This window comes from Mustela erminea, chromosome 6 (assembly GCF_009829155.1).
Source record: "Mustela erminea isolate mMusErm1 chromosome 6, mMusErm1.Pri, whole genome shotgun sequence".
Taxonomy (NCBI): domain Eukaryota; kingdom Metazoa; phylum Chordata; class Mammalia; order Carnivora; family Mustelidae; genus Mustela; species Mustela erminea.
In genome coordinates, this window is record NC_045619.1 from 107231764 (window position 1) to 107255827 (window position 24064).

Below are 24064 nucleotides of genomic sequence, written 5' to 3' on the forward strand. Positions count from 1 at the left end.
CAGTGATATACCCATGTGATGTTTTACAAAAATGGATAATCAGAAGGGGGAATTGGCTAACAAAGGTAAAAATAAAAGCAACGAAATGAAACTGATAATGCTGCATTTGCAAATCAGACCAAACATAAATGGCTATAGAAGAAATACCTAATTGGGACTGGGAATGTTGACCCTGCTATCACTTAAGAGATTCTAGATGTGCAGCCAGGGGAACATGGTGAAGGCAAACTGGTCAACATAAAGGAGTAAAGTGTTTGTGACAAAAAGGATGAAGATGTCCAGAGAAGTTGATGCGGGGGGGTGGGGGATCACATTGAAGGAAATCTTAGAGAGGGGTGCCTGGGAGGCTCAGTGGGTTAAAGCCTCTGCCTTCGGCTCAGGTCATGGTCTCAGGGTCCTGGAATTGAGCCCCATATTGGGCTCTCTGCTCAGCAGGGAGCCTGCTTCCCCCCCCTTTCTCTCTGCCTACTTGTGATCTCTCTCTGTCAAATAAATAAATAAAATCTTAAAAAAAAAAATAGGAAATCTTAGAGATATTTCATGAGGTGACAGCACAAAGAGTAAGATGTTTAAAGCTGATCCAAACTCAGAGTATGGACAATTTCCCAAGGCCGAGAAGAGTTGCTCACCTTGTATCATAAATTATACAACAAGAAGGCAAGCACTGGGGCGCCCAGCTGGGGTGCAGTTGGTAAAGCAGGCAACTCTTGATCTCAGGGTCATGCGTTCAAGCCGCACACTGGGTGTGGAGCCTCCTTTAAAAAAAAAAAAAAAAAAAGTAGGTACTGCTCAAATTACTCTGGGTAAGTTTCTTATAAATAAATAATTCTCAATGTTTCTGTTTTTAAAATATAGCATACTAAATACTAGTCTTACTATTTTTAAAATTGTCTTACACATTTATAACTGACAGAGTTTTAATATTTTAGCAAATTTGAAAGCCACACAATAGCCATTTTCCTCGTTGGTTATTAAGAATGCTTTACATGATTGTGGCTTGCATAGTCATTTTTACTATCCTGCACCACTAGAAAGCAAAGTCTGCCTGTATGTGTTGTGGCCTTTTGGTCAAATGTGTTACCCACAAAATTAGGCACTTTTATAATTAGAAAACAGTGAGAGTGGAAAGAATATAGCATGAACTTTGGAACTTGTATGGATCTGAATTGAACTTTTGACTGGTATTTTCTAGGTGGGTAACCCTGAGCAAATCATTCAGCCTTAAGTGTGCTCATCTGTCAAATGGTAGCTGCTCAATGAGTACTTTCTAAGTTTTTTGAATGAATGATTACCATTTAGCCATGGCACTAGTAACCACTTATTAATAAGAAGTGTGAAGTATCTGATAAAATATTCTTTTCTGATGTGAACACATAATACCGTAGTAGGTATATAGACCATCCCTCATCATATCTTTAGATCAGAGTTTCTCAATGACTGTTGACATATTAACCAGATAGTTCTTTGTTTTGGAGAACTGTCTTTGCATTGTCTGCCCCCTACCTACTAGTTGCCAGTAACATTTCCCCCTACTTGTGACAAGCAAAGACAACTATAGATATTGCCAGATGTCCCCTAGGTGGGGAAGCAGAATTGCCCTTCGTTGAGAACAACTGCTTTTGACTTTGTGTTTTCTTAATTTCTTTCCTTTCCTGTCTCCCTTCTTCAGCGTTGCCTTCTCTCTGTTGCCAGAGTAAGTTTGTCAACACAAATGTTAATCGTGTTCAGCTTGGCCCAACCTCATCATTTAAATGCTCAGCTTTGCCTACGTGACAAAACCTAAAAACCCTTAGTATGAAAAGCCTTTAGCACTTCTGTTCCTCTCTCCTGTTTTTGTTTTTGAAAGCATTTTATTGAGGGAGGATTTACACAGATAACATTTTATTGAGGAATAATTTAAACATATGTAAATCTTAAACATATAGCATCATGACACTACCTATATACGATCACCACAGATCAAGATTCAGATTATTTTCATCATTTCAGAAACTTCTCTTATGCCTTTTTCAAGTCAGTAATCTCTCTGTGCCTTGCCTTTATATTCCCAGAGAGAACCATTCTTCTGATTTGTACCACAATGGATTGTTTTATTGTTGCTGAATAATGAGTGGACTCATACAGTAATATACTCTCTTTATGATTGGCATATTTTTGTTACTTAGCCATACTCTTTTTATGTTGGTAGTTCTGAGTAATCTGTTATATTCTGTTATGTAAATATATCACACTTGTTTTTATCCATTTTCTTATTGATAGTTGGATTATTTGTGGTTTTTTACTTTTATGAAGAATGCTGCTGTGGACCCCTGTGTCTTTTAAAAATTTATTTTTATTGTAAAATATATAGTATAAAGTTTGCCATTCTAGCCATTTTTCAGTGTACAACTTAGTGACAATAATTACATTCACAGCCATCACCACTGTTGCTAAAAATTTTCAACATCCCATACAGAATTCTGTACCTATTGAAATAGAATTTACCATTCCCTCCTTCCAGTCCAGCCCCTGGTACCCACTCTCTAGTTTTAGTGTCTGTGAATTTGCCTATTCCAGATTTTTCATATAAATGGAATTGTATGATATTTGCCCTTTTGTGTGTGGCATAATGTTCTCAGTGTTTATCCATGTGGTAGTACCCACCATAACCTTTTTATGACTGAGTGCTATATTCTGTGTATGTGTATGCCACATTTTTATGTATTTATTTGTTGATGGGCATTTGGATTGTGTCTGTACTTAACCTTTTTTTTTTTTTTTAAAGATTTTATTTATTTATTTGACAGAGACAGAGAGAGAGAACGAGAGAACTACGTGCACATGTATGAGCGTGCTGATACGGGGGTTGATTTCAGGACCCTGGGATCATGACCTTAGCTGAAGGCAGATGCTTAACTGACAGAGCCACCCAGGCACCCTTGTACTTAACCTTTTTTAGTCTAAAGTCACATTGACTTATTGCTGCAGCAGCCATGCTAAACTATGTATTCTTTGTGTGTTCCTTTGTGTTTTTGGATATACACTGTTGCCTTTACCTGTTATGTCTTTCCCCTGCCATGCCTAACTCCTGAATCTCTTACACATTTTTCAGCTCTTGGTTCAGATGTTACCTTTCTCCAGCAGTGTCAAAGTTAACTGTTTTCTTTTGCATCAGACCTTTTTCATACAGTTCACTTGCTGTATTTACTTACATGTATATCTTCTCCCCCAGGTTGTGATACTAACTTTAATGTTCCCAGTACCTAGCCCATCATTATAATAATAAAGACTATCACTTATATTGCCTTCTGAGTCTTGGGTCCTATGATAGTTTCTTTTTCTTTATTGTCTTTATTAAAACAGATCTGCATTGTAGGTACGGTATTAAAATCATTTCACAGATAAGGAAACTGATGTTTTGGTTAAATGTAGTCTTATCAGAGATGACAGAATTTATCAGTATCAGTTTTTCCGACTCTTAATCCATTATGCAAGCCACCTTTCCTAAAAAAATGTTTAACTAAATGAATAAACATGTTTTTGGCAACTAGTTGGTGTTTGACTCAGACCATACATCCTGCATTCTGAATGTACTTGTTTTCTTTCGATAAATGTATTGGCTTCCCAACAGCAGTGCCATTGTTTTTCTTAACCTCCTTATGATTGGAAAGTTGAACCATTCATCTCTCTTTTCTGTAGAAAGTAGGAGTACCCATGGAGAGAGACACCCTATCCTCATTTTTTCTTATCTAAATCATTAAGTGTGTGAAATACCCTTTGTTTTGCCATGGAGTCTGGCTTCTTTTCCTCTCAGTGGTCTTCTATGGATCCAAATGTATTATTAGCCCGATATTCAAAACTACTGTCTGTAAGTAATCCTATTGACATTTCAGACCATTCCTGCCACCTAATTGGGTTTTACTTATGTTGGTTTAGGAAATATTTAACTAGTTCTGCTTTATGTGCTCATTTATTTATAGTTTTATTAGAAACTGCTGGCATAATTTATAAGAAAAGACAATCGTTTCTTTTACTCTGTGAAGATCATGTAAATATTGAATATGTGTAACTATTTAAGCTATTTTACATTTTATGTATAAACTTACATTTTATACTTTAAACTCAGTCTGCTAATCCTTTTAAGCTGTTGTCTATTTTGTGTTTAATTAGGCACTTCTAAAAAATTTTTGTTGAAAAAATTTTAAAGCGTTAATTTGAGCTGTAGTGAAGTATATAACATATTACACAGAGCTGTTTTGGGGGGTCATGGGGAAGAAGATCACATAGACACTTAAAATCTCACTTAGGAAATGATACACTAAAAAGGAAAATTATGTCAAACGAGAAATAAAACAGTATAAGTCAGTAAAACATCTGTAAATCAGATATATTCATTGTCAAATGGGGGCTACGGACTTTTAACTGCTGGAAGAGTTGAGAAGAGGAGGCAGTTGCTGTGGGTTAGGTAGGGCCATATACATTCTCTGGTGAAAATTACTTCTTGATTAAGAGAGGATTATGCTTGGCATATCTTAAGAATTGAGTAAATGTTTTTTTTCTTTTGTTTTTCGTTTTTCCCCCCTTTTTTCCCCTTACCATATTGTATTACAAATATTTATTTTATATGTACCAGGTACCATCTTAGAGATTTTTCCCCTCAGCAATTTCTTGAATATGTGAATATAATCTTAACACAAAAAAATGAACCATTCAAGCTACCCCAGGAATTTGCTACTGAAACAAACATGGGAATGCTCTTATATTTCATTTGTCTGCCAGTGAGAAGCATTGAGTAACTTTCGTTCCTTTTCAGTACTCATAACTCTACAATAAACTGACAATACTTCCTATATTGTTACTTGTTTGAAGCCTTGCTTTGACCTTAAGAGAGAATTATTTCATTATAATTTTATAGGTTAGTGTATTGACTATTTCATTTGGCTCCTGGCCTCTGTCCCTGACTTTCTGTGATTGCCTTATAGATCTCTGAGGAACATGAGTGCAATGAGGAAGCTTCTCAGGAAGATGAGGGGTTTATGGGCATGTCCCCTCTTTTACAAGCCCATCACGCTATGGAAAGAATGGAAGAATTTGTTTGTAAGGTAAGATACAAGTTTCTTATCATTTCTATGCTATATATTTAACCCTTCCCAAACAGGAACCTTTAAGGAGATTTGCAGCCTTTGGTTACTGTGGAAATTATCCTTGGCAAAATGGAGACAGAAACAGTTTCATGACTTTAACCGTGTTTAAGACAAAATACATTTGTTTGCCTGAAGTAGCCATGATAAAGTTGTGATAAAACTGGAATATTCATTCAGGAAACAGGTGTTTCCTGATGAAAATTAACAGAGTAGATGTTTTGCTGATAGTTTAGATAAGACAGAATGAAAGTTGGGAGTGGTTGATCCCTAGAGATACTAAAATGCCATGTCCAAGTCCCTTGAATCTCTTCTGCTACTCGACTGGGATGACAAATGTGCTAATCTTTCTAAGGATTCTGTGGGTAGTCAAACTAATCTTCAGATAGAGATTTCCCAGTTTTCATGCAGATCTAGCATTTCTAGTTCATCTGGCATGTTTTCTGTCTTTTAAGGTTTTTTCCTAACGCATTCTGATTCTTTAGGTCATATTGTGGTTTTTTTTCTTCGGAAATGGTAACTGGAATTGGGGTTGCTTTCTTAGAAGTCAGAGACACTGGTAAATTTATAACTACTTGATAATCTGATCAATAGGGACCCTGTTAGGAATTATCCAAAATCATAAGTCAGTCTGTGTTAGTATGTGTAAATAAATTTATTTGTTAAACATTTCTGGAGCGCTCTTGATTATTTAGAGAGAAATTTGTGTGACCCGTGGCTTTTTTTTTTTTTTTTTCCGTGGCTTTTTTTTAATAGGTTTCATGGAATCAAGACTTTCTGTGCATGTGGTCTTAGGTCCTGAAAACCAAGTTAGGTTTTCCTACATTCACAGTGGTGGTAGAAATAATTGGGGGCCAGTTGACTTTAGAATACTGTACTTTGGACCAGAGTATGAGGAAACATTATAATCTGAGTATAGATATCCCTTCTAAGAGAAAGGGGATGGGTAGAGAGTAGTGGGGGAGAGGTTTAAACATTTATAGGTCTACTTAGAGCCCAGGAAATTTTCAGTATTTAAAAATTGGTTAAGAAAAAGCAAAACAATAGATTCTTTCCAGTGATTTCTGTCTCAGAAGAATTAACACATAAGGATATAAAGGATATGTTTTGTTTTTCATAAAGCAAATTTGGTGTTAAATCTCTTGAAGTTGAATATTTAGTGTCTGGGCTGTTAGGGATTTTTAATATTTACAGATCAGTGGGGTACTGTAGTTAACTTGACTGCCTTTTTATCCTCCTTTTCTGAACTAACAATAAAAAGTAAAGCAAATAAAACTTTGAATGTAACAGAGAATGGGGGAATAAATAGGGCATTTATTTGCTCCAGGCTGTGATTTACTAAAGAAAAATGAGTGAAGCACAAAAATTATTACCATTCTCTTATCATCCTCTAGCACTTTGTCTGTGAGAGTGACCTGGAGAGGCTTCTTCTGACATGGCGTTCTCCATGCTTGCTCCGCCTGCTGTGGTCATGCAACTGAGCGTACTTGACAGCTCGATGGGTCTAGTGACACACAAAATTTTTTTCTTAGGTTGCAAGGATGTAAACAGAACTTAAAACAAAGTGTCCTGTGGCCTTGCTTTTCCCTTTTGGAAAAGCTTTTCTTATAGGAAAAGGGGAAATAAAATCAGTTAATCTTTATAGAGTGTCCAATTTGATCATGCTCTTTTTTTCCAGCCTTTAGTTAAAAAGAAATGTTTTGTGCATTAATGGTCTTAATACAAATCCAGTGGACCATTGCTCAAATGTTTGATTTATGCAGTGCCTTTGTCAAGCTTATAAATAAATATGTATTTGGCCAAGCTGTGATCCTGTTCTTTTTTTCCTTGGGGAGTAAGACATTGCCTATTTGGGTTGACTCCAAGTTGAGGATTGAGGGTGCAGTGTCTGTTGAATATGACACTAACTTCAGTGTAATTATGAGAGTATAGTTCCTTGGCTCAGTTTAGACTGCTAGAATGTTTAGAAACAATGGAGAATAATCACTCTGACGTTATGTGCAAATATAACTAGTAAGAATCTCAGCATATTCTTTCTGACTGCAAAAAAGGGAGCATCTTGGCTGTGTGGGTAACACAATAGCACTTTTCATATGGTCACAGCAGAGCTGTTTGCAGATTGTGAACTGCCTTGAGGATGTAAGGATTGATTTCTCTTTTCCTCTCCCTCTTAGAGAATAAAATTCTCCCAAAGTAAAACAGAGCAGCATCTTGTAAAGTTAATGTTAACAATAGCTATCTTTTTCAAGTCCAAATTAGAGAAAATAAATTCAGTATCTTAGAGTATTCTCTATCTCTCCAGAAAGTCATTTGGAAGATCTCAAACAGCTACTTTTACAAGTGGTAAAACTATTATTACCAGTAGACTTTAAATATCTAGATTAGTCTTTTGGCATTATTGTATTTCACTGTGTGTTACGAACAAGCATGAAATGGCCAGATTATCCTAATTACCGGCCTCAGGGTTTGAGTTAGAAGGTGAGAGAGGAAGTGGGGAGGCTAGAGAGAATGAGTTTTAGTAGTGTTAAGAGGGCCACTTCTCTTAAATTGTTAGTTCTTGCTTCCTTTGGAGTTACACAGAGGATCAGTTCTTTTACAAGCATACTTCAATAAGAAGGATTAAGGGGAGCAGAGATCAGGAAGATGTGTAGCAGAAAGATTGGGCTCAGCAGCTGGCAGTCATTTTGCATCACATAGAAGAAAGAGAGCCAAGATTGTATAGCCCAGCTGCGTTGTTTGTTTGTTTGCCTGCCAGAACCCTGAGGGGTAGGAGTGGGGTCATTGTCTCAACCTGAATACTATAGGTAGAGCACATATACCTGGCATTTTCCCTTACATCTTTCTGATTAGCAGAAACAAGGTAGTTAGGATTAAGTGATCCTTCTGATGTGAGCTCTCTGGGCTGAGAGACATTAAAAGAAGCAGAGTGCAGAAGTTGACAGGTTTTTGAGGACTGATACCAAATTCCTGATCTCTCTTCTGTTAGAGTCCGAGGGGGAGGGACAGTGAAGAAAGGGAGAAAAAGGGGGTGGTGATGATGAGACTTTTGAAGAGCCCTTAATGTTTGAGTTTCTTTGCCGTCTCTTCAGCATGAGGAGGGTGGGTTAGTCACTAACTCTTAGGTAGATATTAGCCTCTGGGGATGGTCTGGGTTACATTCCACCCGTGGGGTGGATGTTGGAGTTTGCTAATTCACTTACAAGGGCTCTGGGTTATTTCATCTGATCCTTACGAAGTAACCAAAGTATCATCCCATTTTTATAAATGAGGAAACTGGGGCTTGGTGATTTTCTCATTAAAGCTCCTTTAACTAGTTAATGATAGAGATCCAAGATTTTTGACTCCGGTGCACTTTTTTTTTAGTTCGTCGTGTTTGTTGTGGTAGGAAGAGAAGGGAAAGGGAGAGAATTTAGCAGAAGCCACACAAGTGCTTCTGTATACAGGTTTGGCTCTCGAATGATGCAGGGGTTAAAGGTACTGACCCCTTGGCAGTTGAAAATCCATGCATAATTTTTGGCTCCTCCAGAACTTAATTATTAATAGCCTACTACTGATTGGGAACCTTACCAGTAGCATAAAAAGTCAACACATATTTTGTACAATATATGTATTAGAAACTATATTCTTAAAGTAAGCTAGAGAAAAAAATATTAGTAACATTATAAGAGAAAATTTATTTATAGGACTGTACTGTAAAAAATCTGCATGTAAGTTGACCCGCACATTTCAAAACCACGTTCAAGGTTCAGCTGTACTTTTTTTTCCACCAGCAGAAATGTTAAGTATAGAAGCAGTCATATTTAATTATTATCACAGGGGCGTTTCAGAGGTAAAGTCTGTTGTGGATGATGAAGAAAGGTAAGTCAGTACAGGTGGACCCTCCTTTACCCAGACTGAAATGAAGCTTGAAGCCATTTTTTTAGGGCAGCTGGTGTTGCTACATTGACAAAACCACAAAGATATTTAATACTCTTCTTCCAGGTATGGGAAGGTCGGTGGCGAGTAATCCCTCATGATGTACTACCAGACTGGCTCAAGGATAACGATTTCCTTTTACATGGACATCGGCCCCCAATGCCTTCTTTCCGGGCCTGTTTTAAGAGCATTTTCAGAATACACACAGAGACAGGCAACATCTGGACACATCTTTTAGGTATGTAATTTCAGTGGTGCAAGGAATTAGTGATTCACTTACTTTTTTTTTCTCCCCATGTATTTGAGGATATGGATAAAACAAATGTATTTGGGATTTGCCATTTTGTTTTTTGGATGTCTAATGATGCAGTTTCTTACTGGTTTATTCTGTTGTTATCCTAGTTTGCACTCTGATTTTATTTCATTTTCTCTACTAGATTTTCAGACTGTGTCCTTGAACCAGGCCTAGGGAAAGCTGCTGTACAAAATGTGGTATAGTGTCTTGATGAACACTGTGAGAAAGGTGCTTATTTAGTAGAAATAAGCTGATTTTTCAATAAAGGTGCTTATTTAGTAGAAATAAGCTGATTTTTCAAAATCATTACTTAGCATAATGAAAATTAAATTTCAGTTTACTTGAAGTAGAATGTGGTCTCTAATATTTTTTTCCATCCTGATTGCATATTAAAGAAAGAATACAGGGAGGGGCACCTGGGTGGCTCAGTTGTTAAGTGTCTGCCCTTGGCTGTGGTAATGATCCCAGGGTCCCAGGCTTGAGCCCTGCCACGGGCTCCCTGCTCAGCAGGAAGCTTGCTTCTCCGTGTCCCCTCTTCTTGCTTGTGTTTGCTCTCTCACTGGCTCTTCCTGTCTGTCAAATAAATAAAATCTTAAAAAAAAAAAAAAAAGTACAATAGGGGAAGAATAGTCTTTTCAGCAAATAGTATTTGGGAAAACTGAGTAATTACATGTAAGAGTCCAGTTGGATCCCTGCCTCATTACAAAATTCATTCAAAATGGATCAAAGAGACCTAAACTTAAGAACTAAAACTGTAGAATTATTAGGTAAAAACATAGATGTCAATCTTTGTGACCTTAGATTAGGTGATAATTTCTTAGAATTGACACGTAAGTTTAGTATAGACAACCAAAGAAAAAAAACAGATAAATTAGACCCCCCCCCTTTTTAAAAAGATTATTTATTTATTTACTCAACACAGAGACAGCGAGAGAGGGAATATAATAAGCAGGGGGAGTGGGAGAGAGAGAAGGAGGCTTCGCGCTAAGCAGGGAGCCTGACACAGGGCATGATCCCATGACCCGGGATCATGACCTGAGCTGAAGGCAGATGCCCAACAACTGAGCCACCCATGTGCCCCTAAATTGGGCTTTCTCAAAATTAAAAACTTTTGTATATCAAAGGACATTATCAAGAAAGTGGAAAGATAATCCACAAAATGGGAGAAAATGTTTGCAGATCATCTATTTGATGAGGATCTAAGAATTTTGACAACTAAACAATGAAAGGACAACCCAGTTTAAAAAATGGGTAAAGCATCTGAATAGACAGACATTTCTCCAAAGATCTACAAGTGGTCAATAAAACACATGAAAAGATGCTCAATTGTCAACTCTATTTCAGTTTTTAAAAAGGGGGGGGGGGAAGGGATGCTCAACATCATTAGTCATTTTGGGAAATGCAAATCAAATACTTTGAAAAATGTTATGAGATACCACCTTCCACTTACTAAAATGGCTGTAATCAAGAAAATGGAAAATAACAAGTTTTGGCAAGGATATAGAAAGGTGACAACTCTCATACTTTACTGGTAGGAGTGTTATTATGGTACAGCCTTTATGGAAAACAATTTTGACAGTTCCTTAGAAAGTTAAACAGAGGTATAAGTAGTTCTGCTCCTTAATTATGTACTCAAGAGAATTGAAAACATGTTCACACAAAAACATGTATACAAATGTTTTCAGCAACATTATTTATAATATTTAAAAAGTAGAAACAACCCAAGCATCTTTCAACTGGTGAATGGGTAAATAAAATGTGGTATATCCATGCAAATGAAGTATATATGGTCATAAAAAGAGATGAAGTACTGATGATATGTGTTAACAACATGGGTGAGCCTTGAAATATTACGCTAAGTGGAACAAGCCAGACACAAAAGGCCACATACTATGTAACTCATATACACGAAATGCCCGGAATGTGAAAAGCCAGAGATAGAAAGATTAGTGTCGTCTAGGGCTAGATGCAGAGTATGGAGTGGGAAATGAATGTAGTAATTATGGGCTTCTTTTTGGGGTGATGAATATATTCTGAAATTAAATAATAGTGATGGTTCTACAGACCTGTGAGTATATGAAATCTTTTCTGGTTTACCCATTCGACTTGCATTTTTTTTTTTTTCACACATTTGATTTCTGTTGTGTCCCCAGATGCCTTCCTACCTGCTAGTGTAGTGAGGGTGGAATAGAGTGGCAAATACAGTTCATTGCTGACTTCTAACTCAGGGGTAAAGTTTTATTAACTAGAACAGTTACTTAGCACATGTTTAACATCTTAATTTCGGTGCCTTCCTTGTGTTAAGTGACTTTTTTTTTTTAAGAAATTTTAAAGGTTTTATTTATTTATTTGACAGAGGGAGAGAGAGATCACAAGCAGGCAGAGAGGCAGGCAGAGAGAGAGAGAGGGAAGCAGGCTCCCCGAGGAGCAGAGAGCTGGATGCGGGGCTCGATCCCAGGACCCTGAGATCATGACCTGAGCCGAAGACAGAGGCTTAACCCACTGAGCCACCCAGGCGCCCTGTGACCTTCTCCTAAGTAGTAAGAACATGTATTTTAGTGTGAAGAAGACCAGCTTATTTATTTATTTTTAAGATTTTTATTTATCTGTTTGACAGAGAGAGACTCAGCGAGAGAGGGAACACAAGCAGGGGGAGTGGGAGAGGGAGAAGCAGGCTTCCTGTGGAGCAAGGAGTCCGATGTGGGGCTCAGTCCCAGGACCCTGGGATCATGACCTGAGGCAAAGGCAGACACTTACCAACTGAGCTAGCCAGGTGCCCTAGAATAGAAGAGCAATTTAAAAACTGATTAAGAAATAGAATGAATAGGCATTTTATTGTCCTTAACTCTTGAATCTGTTGGGTTAACCAGTGAGAACCAGAGAAGCACAATGTTCCTTGACAGCTACTGGTGGAGGAAAGCTGTATTTCTTTTCCTTCCTTCCTTCCTTCTTTCTTTCTTTCTTTTTTTTTTTTTTTTAAATGATGTTTATTTATTTGGCGGAGAGGAGAGGGAGAAGCAGGCTCCCTGCCCATGCAGGACTCAGTCCAGGACCCTGGGACCATAACCTGAGCAGAAAGCAGGTGCTCAACCAACTGAGCCATGCAGGCACCCCGAAAGCTGTATTTCTTGACAGGGTTTGGAGGCATTTGAATTCATTGCAAAAGCAAACAGAAAATGGGTCTTTGAAAGCTGGGCTCCAGCATATGTGCCAAAAACTTTCTAAATGAAATTTTATCCTAGACCTAGAGGTAGAAGTGGACAAATTTAGCCTTCTAAGAAGTAGTAGCATTGTCTTGTTTCTTTTTGGATTATGCTCTTAGATAAATAAAGTACTATTCCTATACAGAAACACTTGCTTTTTGAAGCTGAGGAGCAATGTTTGAAGTAGACCAGAATTTTGGATATGCTTTAGTTATTTGGAAAATCTTTCTCCTGGAGCTTTTGATTCAGATACTGTGATTGTGAAGGACTGAGAACTTCATCAACACACAACACTTTTTTCCTGACAAGGATCCTCTTTTTTCTCTCTCTACTCTTTTTGTAGGTTGTGTATTCTTCCTGTGCCTGGGGATCTTTTATATGTTTCGCCCAAACATCTCCTTTGTGGCCCCTCTGCAAGAGAAGGTGGTCTTTGGATTATTCTTCTTGGGGGCCATTCTCTGCCTTTCTTTTTCATGGCTCTTCCACACGGTCTACTGCCACTCAGAAGGGGTCTCCCGGCTCTTCTCTAAGTAAGTATTTGAAAGTCTACATTGTAATCAAGTATTTGAGTCAGTGGTTAGGGAAGAATATCTAGCAGAATTGCCAGAATTCTTGATACTGTCTGATGGGAACTTAAATTTTTTTTTTTTTAAATTAAAGCAAGCATTCCTGTTTGCCTCTTGTCTGTTACCTGCTAGCTCCTGTCATAGGGGGAGTAATTGGAACCTGTCTGTAGTGGGCTGTATTTTTTAATATCACATGACTTTCTTTCCTTTTTTAGACTGGATTACTCTGGTATTGCTCTTCTGATTATGGGAAGTTTTGTTCCATGGCTTTATTACTCTTTCTACTGTAATCCACAACCTTGCTTCATCTACTTGATTGTCATCTGTGTGCTGGGCATTGCGGCCATTATCGTTTCCCAGTGGGACATGTTTGCTACCCCTCAGTATCGAGGCGTACGAGCAGGTAAGAGATGTCGGGGTTTTACATTGCGCCTTTGCTAATTTACCAGTCATTTACCAGTCTGCTTGCCAAGTCCTCTGCTATGTACTTGTGATGCAAAGATAAATAAGTCACAGTTCCTGTTCTTCAGGGGCTTTTAATATGGTAGTATTCATTAGTTGTCTTAAAGTGCATGGAGTTGAGGGGCATGGTGAGCTTTATGAGTCAGTGTATATGTATTTGTAATTCACTTGAGTTTATGGCTATATACTGTCCATAAGGCAGTGTCTTTGTAACCTTCGTTAAAAATGATTACTCTTTATCAGCTTGGAGTGTACTTTTTTAAGTGATTGGGTTTTTTGTTGGCATCATTTTTTTTGTTTTGTGTTTTTATTCGAAAATGTGTACTGCTTAGGTAAATAAAACTTCATACTGATTGTATTCTACTAACACAAGTACCATACATCTCTTCTAATATAGGGATAAGAAAACTTTTTATATTTAGAATCATGCCTGTCTCGATGGAGAGTGTTTGGAAAACCAGAAACCTCTGGTTGAGCCTTCCTCTAGGAGTGGGGATTTCACCAGGGACATGTTTTTGTTTCCTACTGGACTGGGACTCCTTGTAGCCAGGACCATGTCCTTCAGTGTTCTATCCTCACTATCAAACCTGGTGTCTACTGAGAATGAACAAGTAGTAGTAAAAGGAGTATTTTTTCCTTTTGACCTTTAAAAAACCAAACAAAAACCCCAGCCCAAAGCCCAAAACCATTTCGTATTAAAATCCAAGCCATGGTACATCTGCAGTTTCCTGCAAGGTTAGAAGTTAGAATTTAACTTCTTGTTAATGACCACTGTTCACAACAGTCTATCCACTGACCCTTTTAAGTAGAGAAGCAGTGGTCAGGCATGACTTGCAGCAGTACTTAACTGTGGGGCTAAGCCTGCTTCAACACAGGAGTTGAGAGTACAGCTGAACATTCTGCTGTAAAAATACACATCAGAAGAACCAAGCTCTTGAGCTTTTGACTTCCAGAATGGTAGGCAAAACCACTAGAACCTCTGGTTAGCATGTAGAGGAAAATAACAAGTGAAACAGGATTGTGATGGTTTTTCTTTAATGAGTAGAAGTAGGAAAAGGTTCTTATTTAGGCCTGGTTGATTCCCTTTTGTGAGATGAGCGTTGCCATTTTCCTCTTCTCTTGTAGATGCCCATTATTTATCATGTGTATGTGCATACATACATTGTTGCACACCAGCAACTTATTTGTTAATGTCCAATTTTTGTTTTGTGTTTAGAGAGTTAAAGTTTATTTTTAACACTCTCTGTCAAAATGTAGGAGCAGTTACTGGCTCCTGGGTGTGAGATGTTCCTGTGGTATTTCAACTGACACAGATTTGTGTATATACTTATAAATTCACACACATATATTACTCAGCTTTTACAAACTGTTACTTAACATTCCATTTGTGACAGTCTGATTTTTATTTCATTGTAGTTCACTAAAAAATAAAAAAATGCTAATCCAGATTCACTTAGTTGATCTTACAGCCTAAGTCATATCCAGAAGTTTGAAAAACACTGCTGTAGATGATTTTGAAGGCAGTAGGGCTGTGGTGGAATGATTCTGATAGATTTCTGTACCAGATTGGTATTTCTGGGTCTGGGAGCTTTCAGGAGCAGTTGTGACCTCCCTCCAACCTCCTCAGTTACCACCCCTGCTCTTCCATTCCACTTCAATGCCGGGAATCCCTGTTGCTTCAGAGGGGAGACAAAATATGTGAAATTGCTCTGTATTGCAGTCTCTTTTGTCTACAAAGTGGAAGCATTGAGGAAGGTTTAAACAAACTTCTGGAGCTGTCTGTACCTGAAACACTTAGCAACACAGTTCTAAACCCACTGAGGACTGCTGACTTGTTAAGCTGAGCCTCTCTCAGCAGGAGGCTCCTTGCCTTTGTAAATGGGTCCATCTTTTAGAACACAGCTGCTGCTGTCTGTTGTGGCAGTATCCCAGAGTTTGAAGACCACCTTTTTCCTTTCAAACAAGAAGCATCATACTTGAAATACTGTTTATAGAATTACTCGTGCTATATTGTAATATTTCTTCTTCCTTATTTCTCTTCTGCATTTTTACTTTATTTTATTCTTGTGATTGCCAGGAGTATTTTTGGGCCTTGGCCTGAGTGGAATCATTCCTACCTTGCACTATGTCATCTCGGAGGGATTCCTGAAGGCCGCCACCATAGGGCAGATCGGCTGGCTGATGCTGATGGCCAGCCTCTATATCACAGGCGCCGCCCTCTATGCTGCACGCATCCCTGAACGCTTTTTTCCTGGCAAGTGTGATATCTGGGTAAGTATGACCAGGGGGAGTTAGTATGTATACATACATATCTGATAGTATATTACTGACAGACCAGGAAGTGAAATAATTGAAGTTGTTTTAGACTCAAAATTGAGAGACCCGTATTTTAGTTGTAACTCTTCTTCATTAGTTGTGTGTCTCTAAATGGTAAGTACAGTGAGGACTAACATTTACTGAACACTTACTTGGTGGCTGGCATGGTACTGAGTGAGTGCTTTGCACAGGTTACCTCATTTAATACATTGGCCCTATAAGGTATGACACTGCTATTAATGTTTTCATTTTACAGATTAGGAAATGAGGTTTAGGGAGATTAGGTAACTTGTCCAATGTTAGGACAAGTTACTGCTGGGTGAAAAAAGTAGAATTTGAATCAGGCTAGTCTAATATCAGAGTCTGTGCTCCTGTAGTACACTGAACTGGCAAGGAAGACAGTTTGTTTTGGTTTCCTCATTTAGAAAATGAGGGTGATTGACTAGATTGTTTATCAAAGCCCCACCCCCCTTTTAAAAGATTTTATTTATTTGAGAGAGAGAGAGTATGAGCAGGGGTAAGGGGCAAAGGGAGAGGGAGAAACAGACTCTCTGCTGAGCAGGAAGCCTGATGCAGGGCTCAATCCCAGGACCCTGAGATCATGACCTGAGCTGAAGGCAGGGGCTTAACCAACTGAGCCACCCAGGCCACCCCTACCAGAGTTCTTTTTGATACTAAAATTCGGTGATTTGTAACAAGAGATTTGTGTTTAGGTGTGTTTGGTAGCAAGAGAGGAAGGAGAGCTAACTAAATTGTGGTTAAGAGAGAGGGAAAGAGAAGGGGAAAGAAATATAAGGGTCCAATAGATGGAAAATTTTGTAATTGAAAATGGCCTGAAACATTTTCAGTAGGTGCAGGATTGAAGAGGGGTTTTTTGTTTTTTTTTTTTAAAGATTTTATTTATTTATTTGACAGAGATCACAAGTAGGCAGAGAGGCAGGCAGAAAGATGGGGAAGCAGGCTCCTGCCAAGCAGAGATCAGGGCTCGATCCCAGGACCCTGGGATCATGACCTGAGCCGAAGGCAGAGGCTTTAACCCAGAGCCACACAGGCGCCCTAAAGAGTTGTTTGATATGAAGTCTGACCTTTAGAATTCTGTTCCTTGACCTGTTGCTGATTATTGTAAACTAAATTGATCATCCAGTCTTCAAAGTTTAATTTAGCCCTCCATAAAATGAATATAATGCTAATTTAGGCAACCTTTTCAGATTCAAATTAGTTAATTTATCTTTTGGAGATTGCCTTCTCATCATTTTGACATCAGTTATGGAGATAGCCCCCCCACCCCCCCCTTATTTTGAGAATTTTGAGAATGAATTGATTTCCTAGGAAACTTTTCCTGGGATGTGACTTATGGCTCTTTCTAGTTTAACCTCTAAAGTTAATGCCTTTCTCTTTATGAATACTGTTTTGCCACTGTACTTTTTCATTTTGAGATGATAATGAGAGAATAGTATAATTTTTGAAGTAATGTTGGTGCACTGAGCAATTGATAGATCCCTTTTAAACAATGAACTAGCATTCAACAGAAGAGATTAAATCAGAAAAAAAAGCTCATGTGCTTGTAGACCACTTCTGATTAGAGAAGGAATGAAAAGGCCTGACCTTCCAAGTTTTTTGATAGGTATGTTGTTTGTGAAATTTCAGAGTCTTAGAGCTGGAGAGACATAATGTTTCAACCTTCTACCTAATCCTGGAAATCCCTTTAGTTTTTCTGAGAGAGAGCAACATTTAAATTGGCCATAGCTCTGGTGCTTTTAATGCCGTGATAAAAGCTTTCTTCAGCAAACAGGAAAACCTCCCTGTGTCTAACTGTAGCCTTGTAGTCTGTTAGCAAGGGTGTGTGTATGCCATTGGCCTGAGTTCACCAGATACTCCTATGATATGTGTACACATCTTCATGGTTAGAATTTAGCGGTAGCACCTTGATTTCTTTGGGGACAGCTGGCCTTCAGTTCAGCAGAATGTGATATGCCTAATGGATGTTCAAGATCTGTGGACACCTTGAATTTGAGCTCTGTAACCTCCATTCCCTGCCCTGCTCAGCACAAACAACCTGAAGACTCTTTAGCAGACTTAAATAATGAATGGGTTTCTCCCCTACCTCCCTCCAGTTTCACTCTCATCAGCTGTTTCACATCTTTGTGGTTGCTGGCGCTTTCGTTCACTTCCATGGCGTCTCAAACCTCCAGGAGTTCCGTTTCATGATTGGTGGAGGCTGCAGTGAAGAGGATGCACTGTGACACCTTCCAGAAGCCGGGGACTGTGACCCTGAACAGGGCCTGCAGCGTCTGCAGGCCTCCCTTACCGGCCATTGATGCCAGTGCCAGAGGAGCCCCCAAACTTTGACAGCCTCGTGGGCTTTGTGATGCCCCTGGGGCTCCACCTGGTACACGACTGAGAAGAGAAAAACAAAAATAAATCATACCTCAAAGGATGGAGTGCATCAATTTGGAGAAAAGGAGAAATGGCCCAAACCCTGACTTATAATTGGGATCTACTGATTGAGGGCTCTGCACGACCTTGGCAAACTGGCTTCTGATCCGTGTCACATTTCTTTGTAGAAGATGGGAACACAGTTTAGCTGGTGGTTCGTTCTTCTCCCTTTCTCGCTCCTTAAATCAATTTAAAAACCAATTTAGGTGAACATTTATATCCTGTTAAAGGGTGGGAATGTGATTTTAGATGCTCTTTTGGGAGAACAAAGAAATTAATGTAAATAAGATTTCTAACTCACTGTTTAAATAAGAATTTATATAAACGTTTAAAACATAGGGGTAGGGGAGGGAGGGGAATTTTGTACAGAACGAAACATGCAAGTACCACACACTGTTTCAATTTTGCACAAAGTGACTGTAGGAGGATCAGGTGATGGCCCCAGAATGTATAATGCCTTGGTGCACCAAGGTGCCTTCTAAAGGCTGGCATACCTTGGACCCTGTGGGGCAGAAAGTATAGCCCCAGCCCAGTGATCACATGACCACTCTCATGTCTGAGAGCCTTAGGGAGTCCCAAGGTGGAAGGAAGCTGTATGTGTTTTCTCAGTGGAAGCAGCATGTGAATGGCTGACAGGATGTGTTAGATAAAGGCTCTAGTTAAGGTATCATTTGAGAGAGTGATTTGTTTTCTATGCTGAGAGTGACCCCTTCTAAAGAGTAGAGCCATTTACTTGGGAAAGTCAATTATGCCAGCAGAGGGGTAGTGGAGACAGTAGGAGGAGCTCTGGAAATGTTAGCCCGGGGGCTGATCAGATTACTTCATGGCATCCTATTCAGTTTTGTGGTGATTTTTATCTGCAGGGATGTGACAGTTTTCTGTATCTTTGCTGTGGAGCTCAGGAACGCCCCAGAATCCTTCTGTTAAAAGTCACTGCCCTAACTACCCTTCCTTGTCTTGGGAATACAAATTGACCTTTTCCCTGGCATCATAGTTCTTGGCATGCAGCCAGCCACAAAAAAGATTCCAGCTTGTCCAGGTGCCTCCTGAGCTCATGTACATAGGTTGGGAGAAGGCTTCCTCTGGATCAGGAAAGGTAAATTTCACCTCTGGCACCACTGTCTTAGTAAGCCTAGTCGTGACATACATATCAGCTGTCTTTGAACAAGAAAGCCAGTCCAGTACCTACCAAGGAGTCATCAGTATTCCCCAAACCCCAGATTCCGGGGATAGCATGGTGGGAAGTTGCAAAAGAAAATGGTATGTTATTGCCAGGGAGCCTGGTACAGCCATATCTTTGAAGAGCTGCTAGGAGTAGAAAAAGTTTGCTCATGCCCCAGAGGTATCCTGTTATGGTGTCAGGGAGAGTGGTAGGGGAAGGATCTGGTTCACAGAATTCTAATCTTGGCTCATAGGCAAACCACCAAAATAGCACTTGAATCTTGGGTTACTTGCTGTCACCCAAGGTTTCAGGTGATTGAGTTACATCTTCGGGATTGTGGGTTTTAGAACTAAACATTGAAGCCCTAAGTCTGGGGCCTGGCACCCTCCAGTAGGCGTTTGGCATATGGGAAGAGTCTGGTATCCAGCAGAGTGTTGTCTTGTTGGTAATCTCCTTTCTCTCCCCTTCCAGTCTCCAGCAAAAGCTGGGAACTGGGAAGAAGGACTCCACTATAGAACTGGGGAAGGATTTAAGAGTATTTTGGTTCTGGGTAAGGTCACTGCCTTGGGTACCAAGGGACCCAACGAGAGACTTGAGTAGGTGAACTGGTGTGGTGCCTGACACAATAAAGAACAGTATTCCTCCCTTTGAGGGAATAGTCCAGCAGGGCAGTGGCCATCTGGAAGGAGGGACACTTAGTCTCATGGAAGCAACAGCACATATCAGAAGCCAGACTTGCTCTTCGGTCATGCACTTTGGGATACAGGGTATAAGATGCAGCCCTGTAACACCACCAACAGAAGTAGAAGTTTCTGGGCCCAGTCACCCCACACCCCAAAGGAGGAGCTAAATCTGGTTCAACATAGCACAAACTGTTAGGAAAAATGAAATTAACATCAATGATGTGTCATCCAGTAAAAATCTCCCTCTTTAGGGTGTGTGTGCGAGTGCGTGTGTGTGCGCCCATTTATGTGTGTGTGTCTACGTGCAACTCACTACCAACAGCCTCACTGTGCACTTGGTCTTCACAGTGCTCGCTGAGAACTCTCACCAGGTTGGCGCCTGAATGCCTTACTCTCAGCATCAGAGGCTTGCTTGCTCTGTGCAGATTTTTAATTTTCTTCGTTGGCCCTAGGCTGGTTAGGACCTCTACAGCTTCATTCTTTAACCATTAAATAGTGGCCTTTTTCAGTATTTTCCCCCTTCCCCTTTATAAATTGCTGAAGCCACAAAGCACATTTTTTGGGGATCATAGAAGGTTGGGGTTTCAGAAAGGCCTCTGTGTGATGGTTCCATTCGCCATGGGATTTCCCTTACTTGCTGTATTCTCAACTTCTAATAAAAAGAACCAAATGGAATATGAACTTTGGTCGTGTACTGTTTTACTGACTCAAATTACCTGCCTTGAAGTCTTAATTTAGACACCGAAGCTTAAGAAATTGTCAGATACTTCCCGGTCTGAATGCACAAATCAAAGTTATTTATGCCCAACTCACTTTTCCTGACCTTTCTTAAGCTTTCATTACAACTGAGATGAGGTTTAGAATGCAGGGGAGAGCTAACCCCAAGGGGTAGTTAATTTATGATTAAAGTTTATCAAAATAATACTCAACATAATGGATACTTTATGTGAAAGTTTCTGGTGAAGGACTTGGTATCTCAGATACTCATAACCACCTCCCTGTGAACTAACTAGTATCACTCATTTCTGGGTTTGGAGACTGAAGCTCAGAAAGGCCAAGTGTGACTCTTGTGCTGCACTCTTCACAATAAGAAGACAGTTCGGATTAAATCTCATGTGTTGACCTAAAGGTTTGGGGGTTTGTTAACCATTTGTGTAATTTAAGAAAGGAGAGGAATCCGTGCCCCTTTGCCTTGGGTAAATTATCTTTGCAGGAGAATTTCCAGTATTTGGATTTTTTTTTTTTTTTTAAAAGATTGATTTATTTTAGAGAGAGAGAGACCATGGGTGGGAGGGGCAGAAGGAGAGAGAGAACCTCAGGCGGACTCCATGCTAGGCTTGGAGCTAAATGTGGGGCTTAGTCTTCTGACCCTGAGATCATGGCCCGAGCTGAAACCAGCAAGAAAGAGTTGGATGCTTAACCAGCTGCACCACCCAGGTGCCCCGAATTCTCATTTTAAGGTATAGATACAGCTTTAGGGTTTCCCTGGGTATAGAACACTGGATTGCATTCTGTTCTTTTGAGCCATTATAAAGAACCATTTGGCTTTTTCTTAGTTTTTTGCTAAAAACTGTATGCTCCCTTTCTCAGGTGATGATCCTGTATGGTATTGCCATGGATATTGCAAAGGAAAGGACAAGTTTGAATTTTCACTTTGTAGAATGCTGGGCTCTGGGTTTCCTAAAAGAGCCCTTGGGCAGTGTTGCTTTACAGTTTATCCTGGAAGTAATATCCTTGTCTCTAGAATACTTAGCTTCAGTTACAGCATTCTTTTTCTCACCTTTTAAAATGGGCTTAGGTTCTTTGCATCTTTCACTGAGATCAACATTTCTCGCACTTTCCATAGTGATTGGCGGGTGTTTCTGCTGAACTCTTGCTCTGATTTCTTCCTATTGTGACCACCTCCCCCATATTTACTTCTCTGACTTTAAGATACTTCCATTCCCCTGCCCTCCGGAATCAGAACTTCACTTAGCATTATAAAGTGGTGAACTGTTTTACATGAAAGCACTTCTATCAGAATGTACAAAATTATTAGCTGGATCTAGTAGTTAATTTATTCCTGGTACTGAGGAAGGAGGATCTGACAGCAGCTTTGAGTTCTTGGTCATTTAAGAAAAGATAATTCAAGGGGCGCCTGGGTGGCTCAGTGGGTTAAGCCTCTGCCTTCGCTCAGGTCATGATCTCAGGGTCCTGGGATCGAGCCCCGCATTGGACTCTGCTCAGTGGGGAGCCTGCTTCCCCCTCTCACTCTGTCTGCTGCTCTGCCTACTTGTGATCTCTCTCTTTCTCTGTCACGTGAATAAATAAAAAGTATTAAAAAAAAATAATTCAACATGCTGACAGATTCTTGTCATTTATTAAATGGCTTTGGTTCTAACTCGTTCGCCTATGATCAGTGATGACTCTTTAGCTTGAGTCAGGCCGCCACCTGCTGTCTAGTAGTGGTTCTGGTAAAAGAAGAAAGGAAAAAATAGTTGCTCTGGTCTCCTAAGCTCACAAGAATATTCTGTTCTCCCAAGTGAGGAGCAAGGTTGGTTTCTCAGAAAGCTTAGTTTATTCCTTCCACTGGTTCTAAAAGTGATTTCCCAATTTTATAGTCTCCTGGCCACCCAGAGACACGGGGATGAAGGAGACAAGACAAGGCCAGGAGCTGTCCCAGCACTTCTAATTTTGGTTTCTAGTATATGTACTGCTGAAGTGAGCACCTAATCTTGGTTTTTAAGTGATAGGGCCAAGAGAGTTGATAAATTTTCCTGGGTGGGCAGGGAGGTCAGGCCTTTCAAAAGACAGGCTTGCTGTCCTAGAGAGAAGAACAAGCAGCCTGTGTCTGGGAGTTGGTAATAGAGGTCAGATGCTGTTGAAGGCCAGAACGTTTATTAACGCCAAAGAGAGGCAGAGGGGTGCACGTGGGCACTGGGTGTTATTGGTGGTGAAGGTGCCCGAGCAAGTCAGGAAGTGTTCATGCAGCCATGCCTGTCATGATAAGGTCTGGACAGGATGATGGGGAAGCTCTGAGCAATGGCACCTGACTGGAGAAAGGGTTCCCTGTTGTGCCAGATGGACACCTGTGATCTTTGCCTATTGTTCTTGACATCCACATTGTCATTTCTTGGCCAACTTCTCTCCTCCCCAAGGAGGTAATAGATCTAACAGTAGTTAACATGTAATTTGTGCTTATTGTATGCCCAGCACACTGCATGAATAAAGCTCTTTCCCAGTAATTTACAACCAGTTCTCAAGTCTCTGCTGCAGTTTCCTGTCTACAATATGGGACAGATAACAGTACCTACTTCAGAGGATTGCTGCTAGATTTAAATGAGTTAATGCCTGTTACTTACCAGGTACCTGTAAGCCTTAGCCATTCCTAGCATTATTTTGCCACTTAAACTGGCTGAGCAAGTGAGTTTGAGTCACTCTCTTCTCTGAGGCTCTACTTGTTCAGCTGTAAGTAGGGCTGCTAATGCCGACCTCACAGGCTTGTGAGACTAAGTGGTGAAAGTGACGTCATCTTATCAGTAATGTAAGGCATTTTACAAATAGGGCAATGAATGCATTGTTCAAAGTTGGCCCACTGTACAGGGGGAGGGGGGCCATTTGCTGGTGGGAAGCTTGTACTCTGAATTGTGGAGGGCCGAGAAGGGTCTCCCGAGGCCCGGCATGCTGTCCATGCTTATCTTGGGGCTTGGCTGGACTTCCTCGTTGGATGTTGGTTGAATTTAAAGTTCTGAGGCCACCTCAGAATTTCTACATGGTCTGCCTTTAATGTTGCTCTCACAGTGGAGCCAGGTTTTTGGGGGAGGGAGGAGGAAGCTCCAGGGCCCTAAGACCCTGGGGGAGGTGTGCATGTGGAGAGTAAGTTCCCAGACAGAGCTCCCCTCCTGGTGGACTCTGCTATGCATGTTG

General features: G+C 40.1%; 1 protein-coding gene across 3 annotated transcripts in view; it reads left to right on the plus strand.

Annotated features, from left to right (window-relative positions):
• Positions 1-20839, plus strand: part of ADIPOR2 (adiponectin receptor 2) — a 96662-nt gene extending 75823 nt beyond the window's left edge. For all 3 annotated transcript variants that reach the window (XM_032349224.1, XM_032349223.1, XM_032349226.1), the window contains exons 3-8: positions 4962-5081; positions 9102-9273; positions 12877-13063; positions 13315-13502; positions 15639-15832; positions 17992-20839. In XM_032349224.1, coding sequence (XP_032205115.1) covers positions 4962-5081; positions 9102-9273; positions 12877-13063; positions 13315-13502; positions 15639-15832; positions 17992-18120 — 990 coding nt within the window. In that variant the 3' untranslated portion in view covers positions 18121-20839. The remainder of the gene's footprint in view (positions 1-4961; positions 5082-9101; positions 9274-12876; positions 13064-13314; positions 13503-15638; positions 15833-17991) is intronic.
• The last annotated feature ends 3225 nt before the right edge of the window (positions 20840-24064 follow it).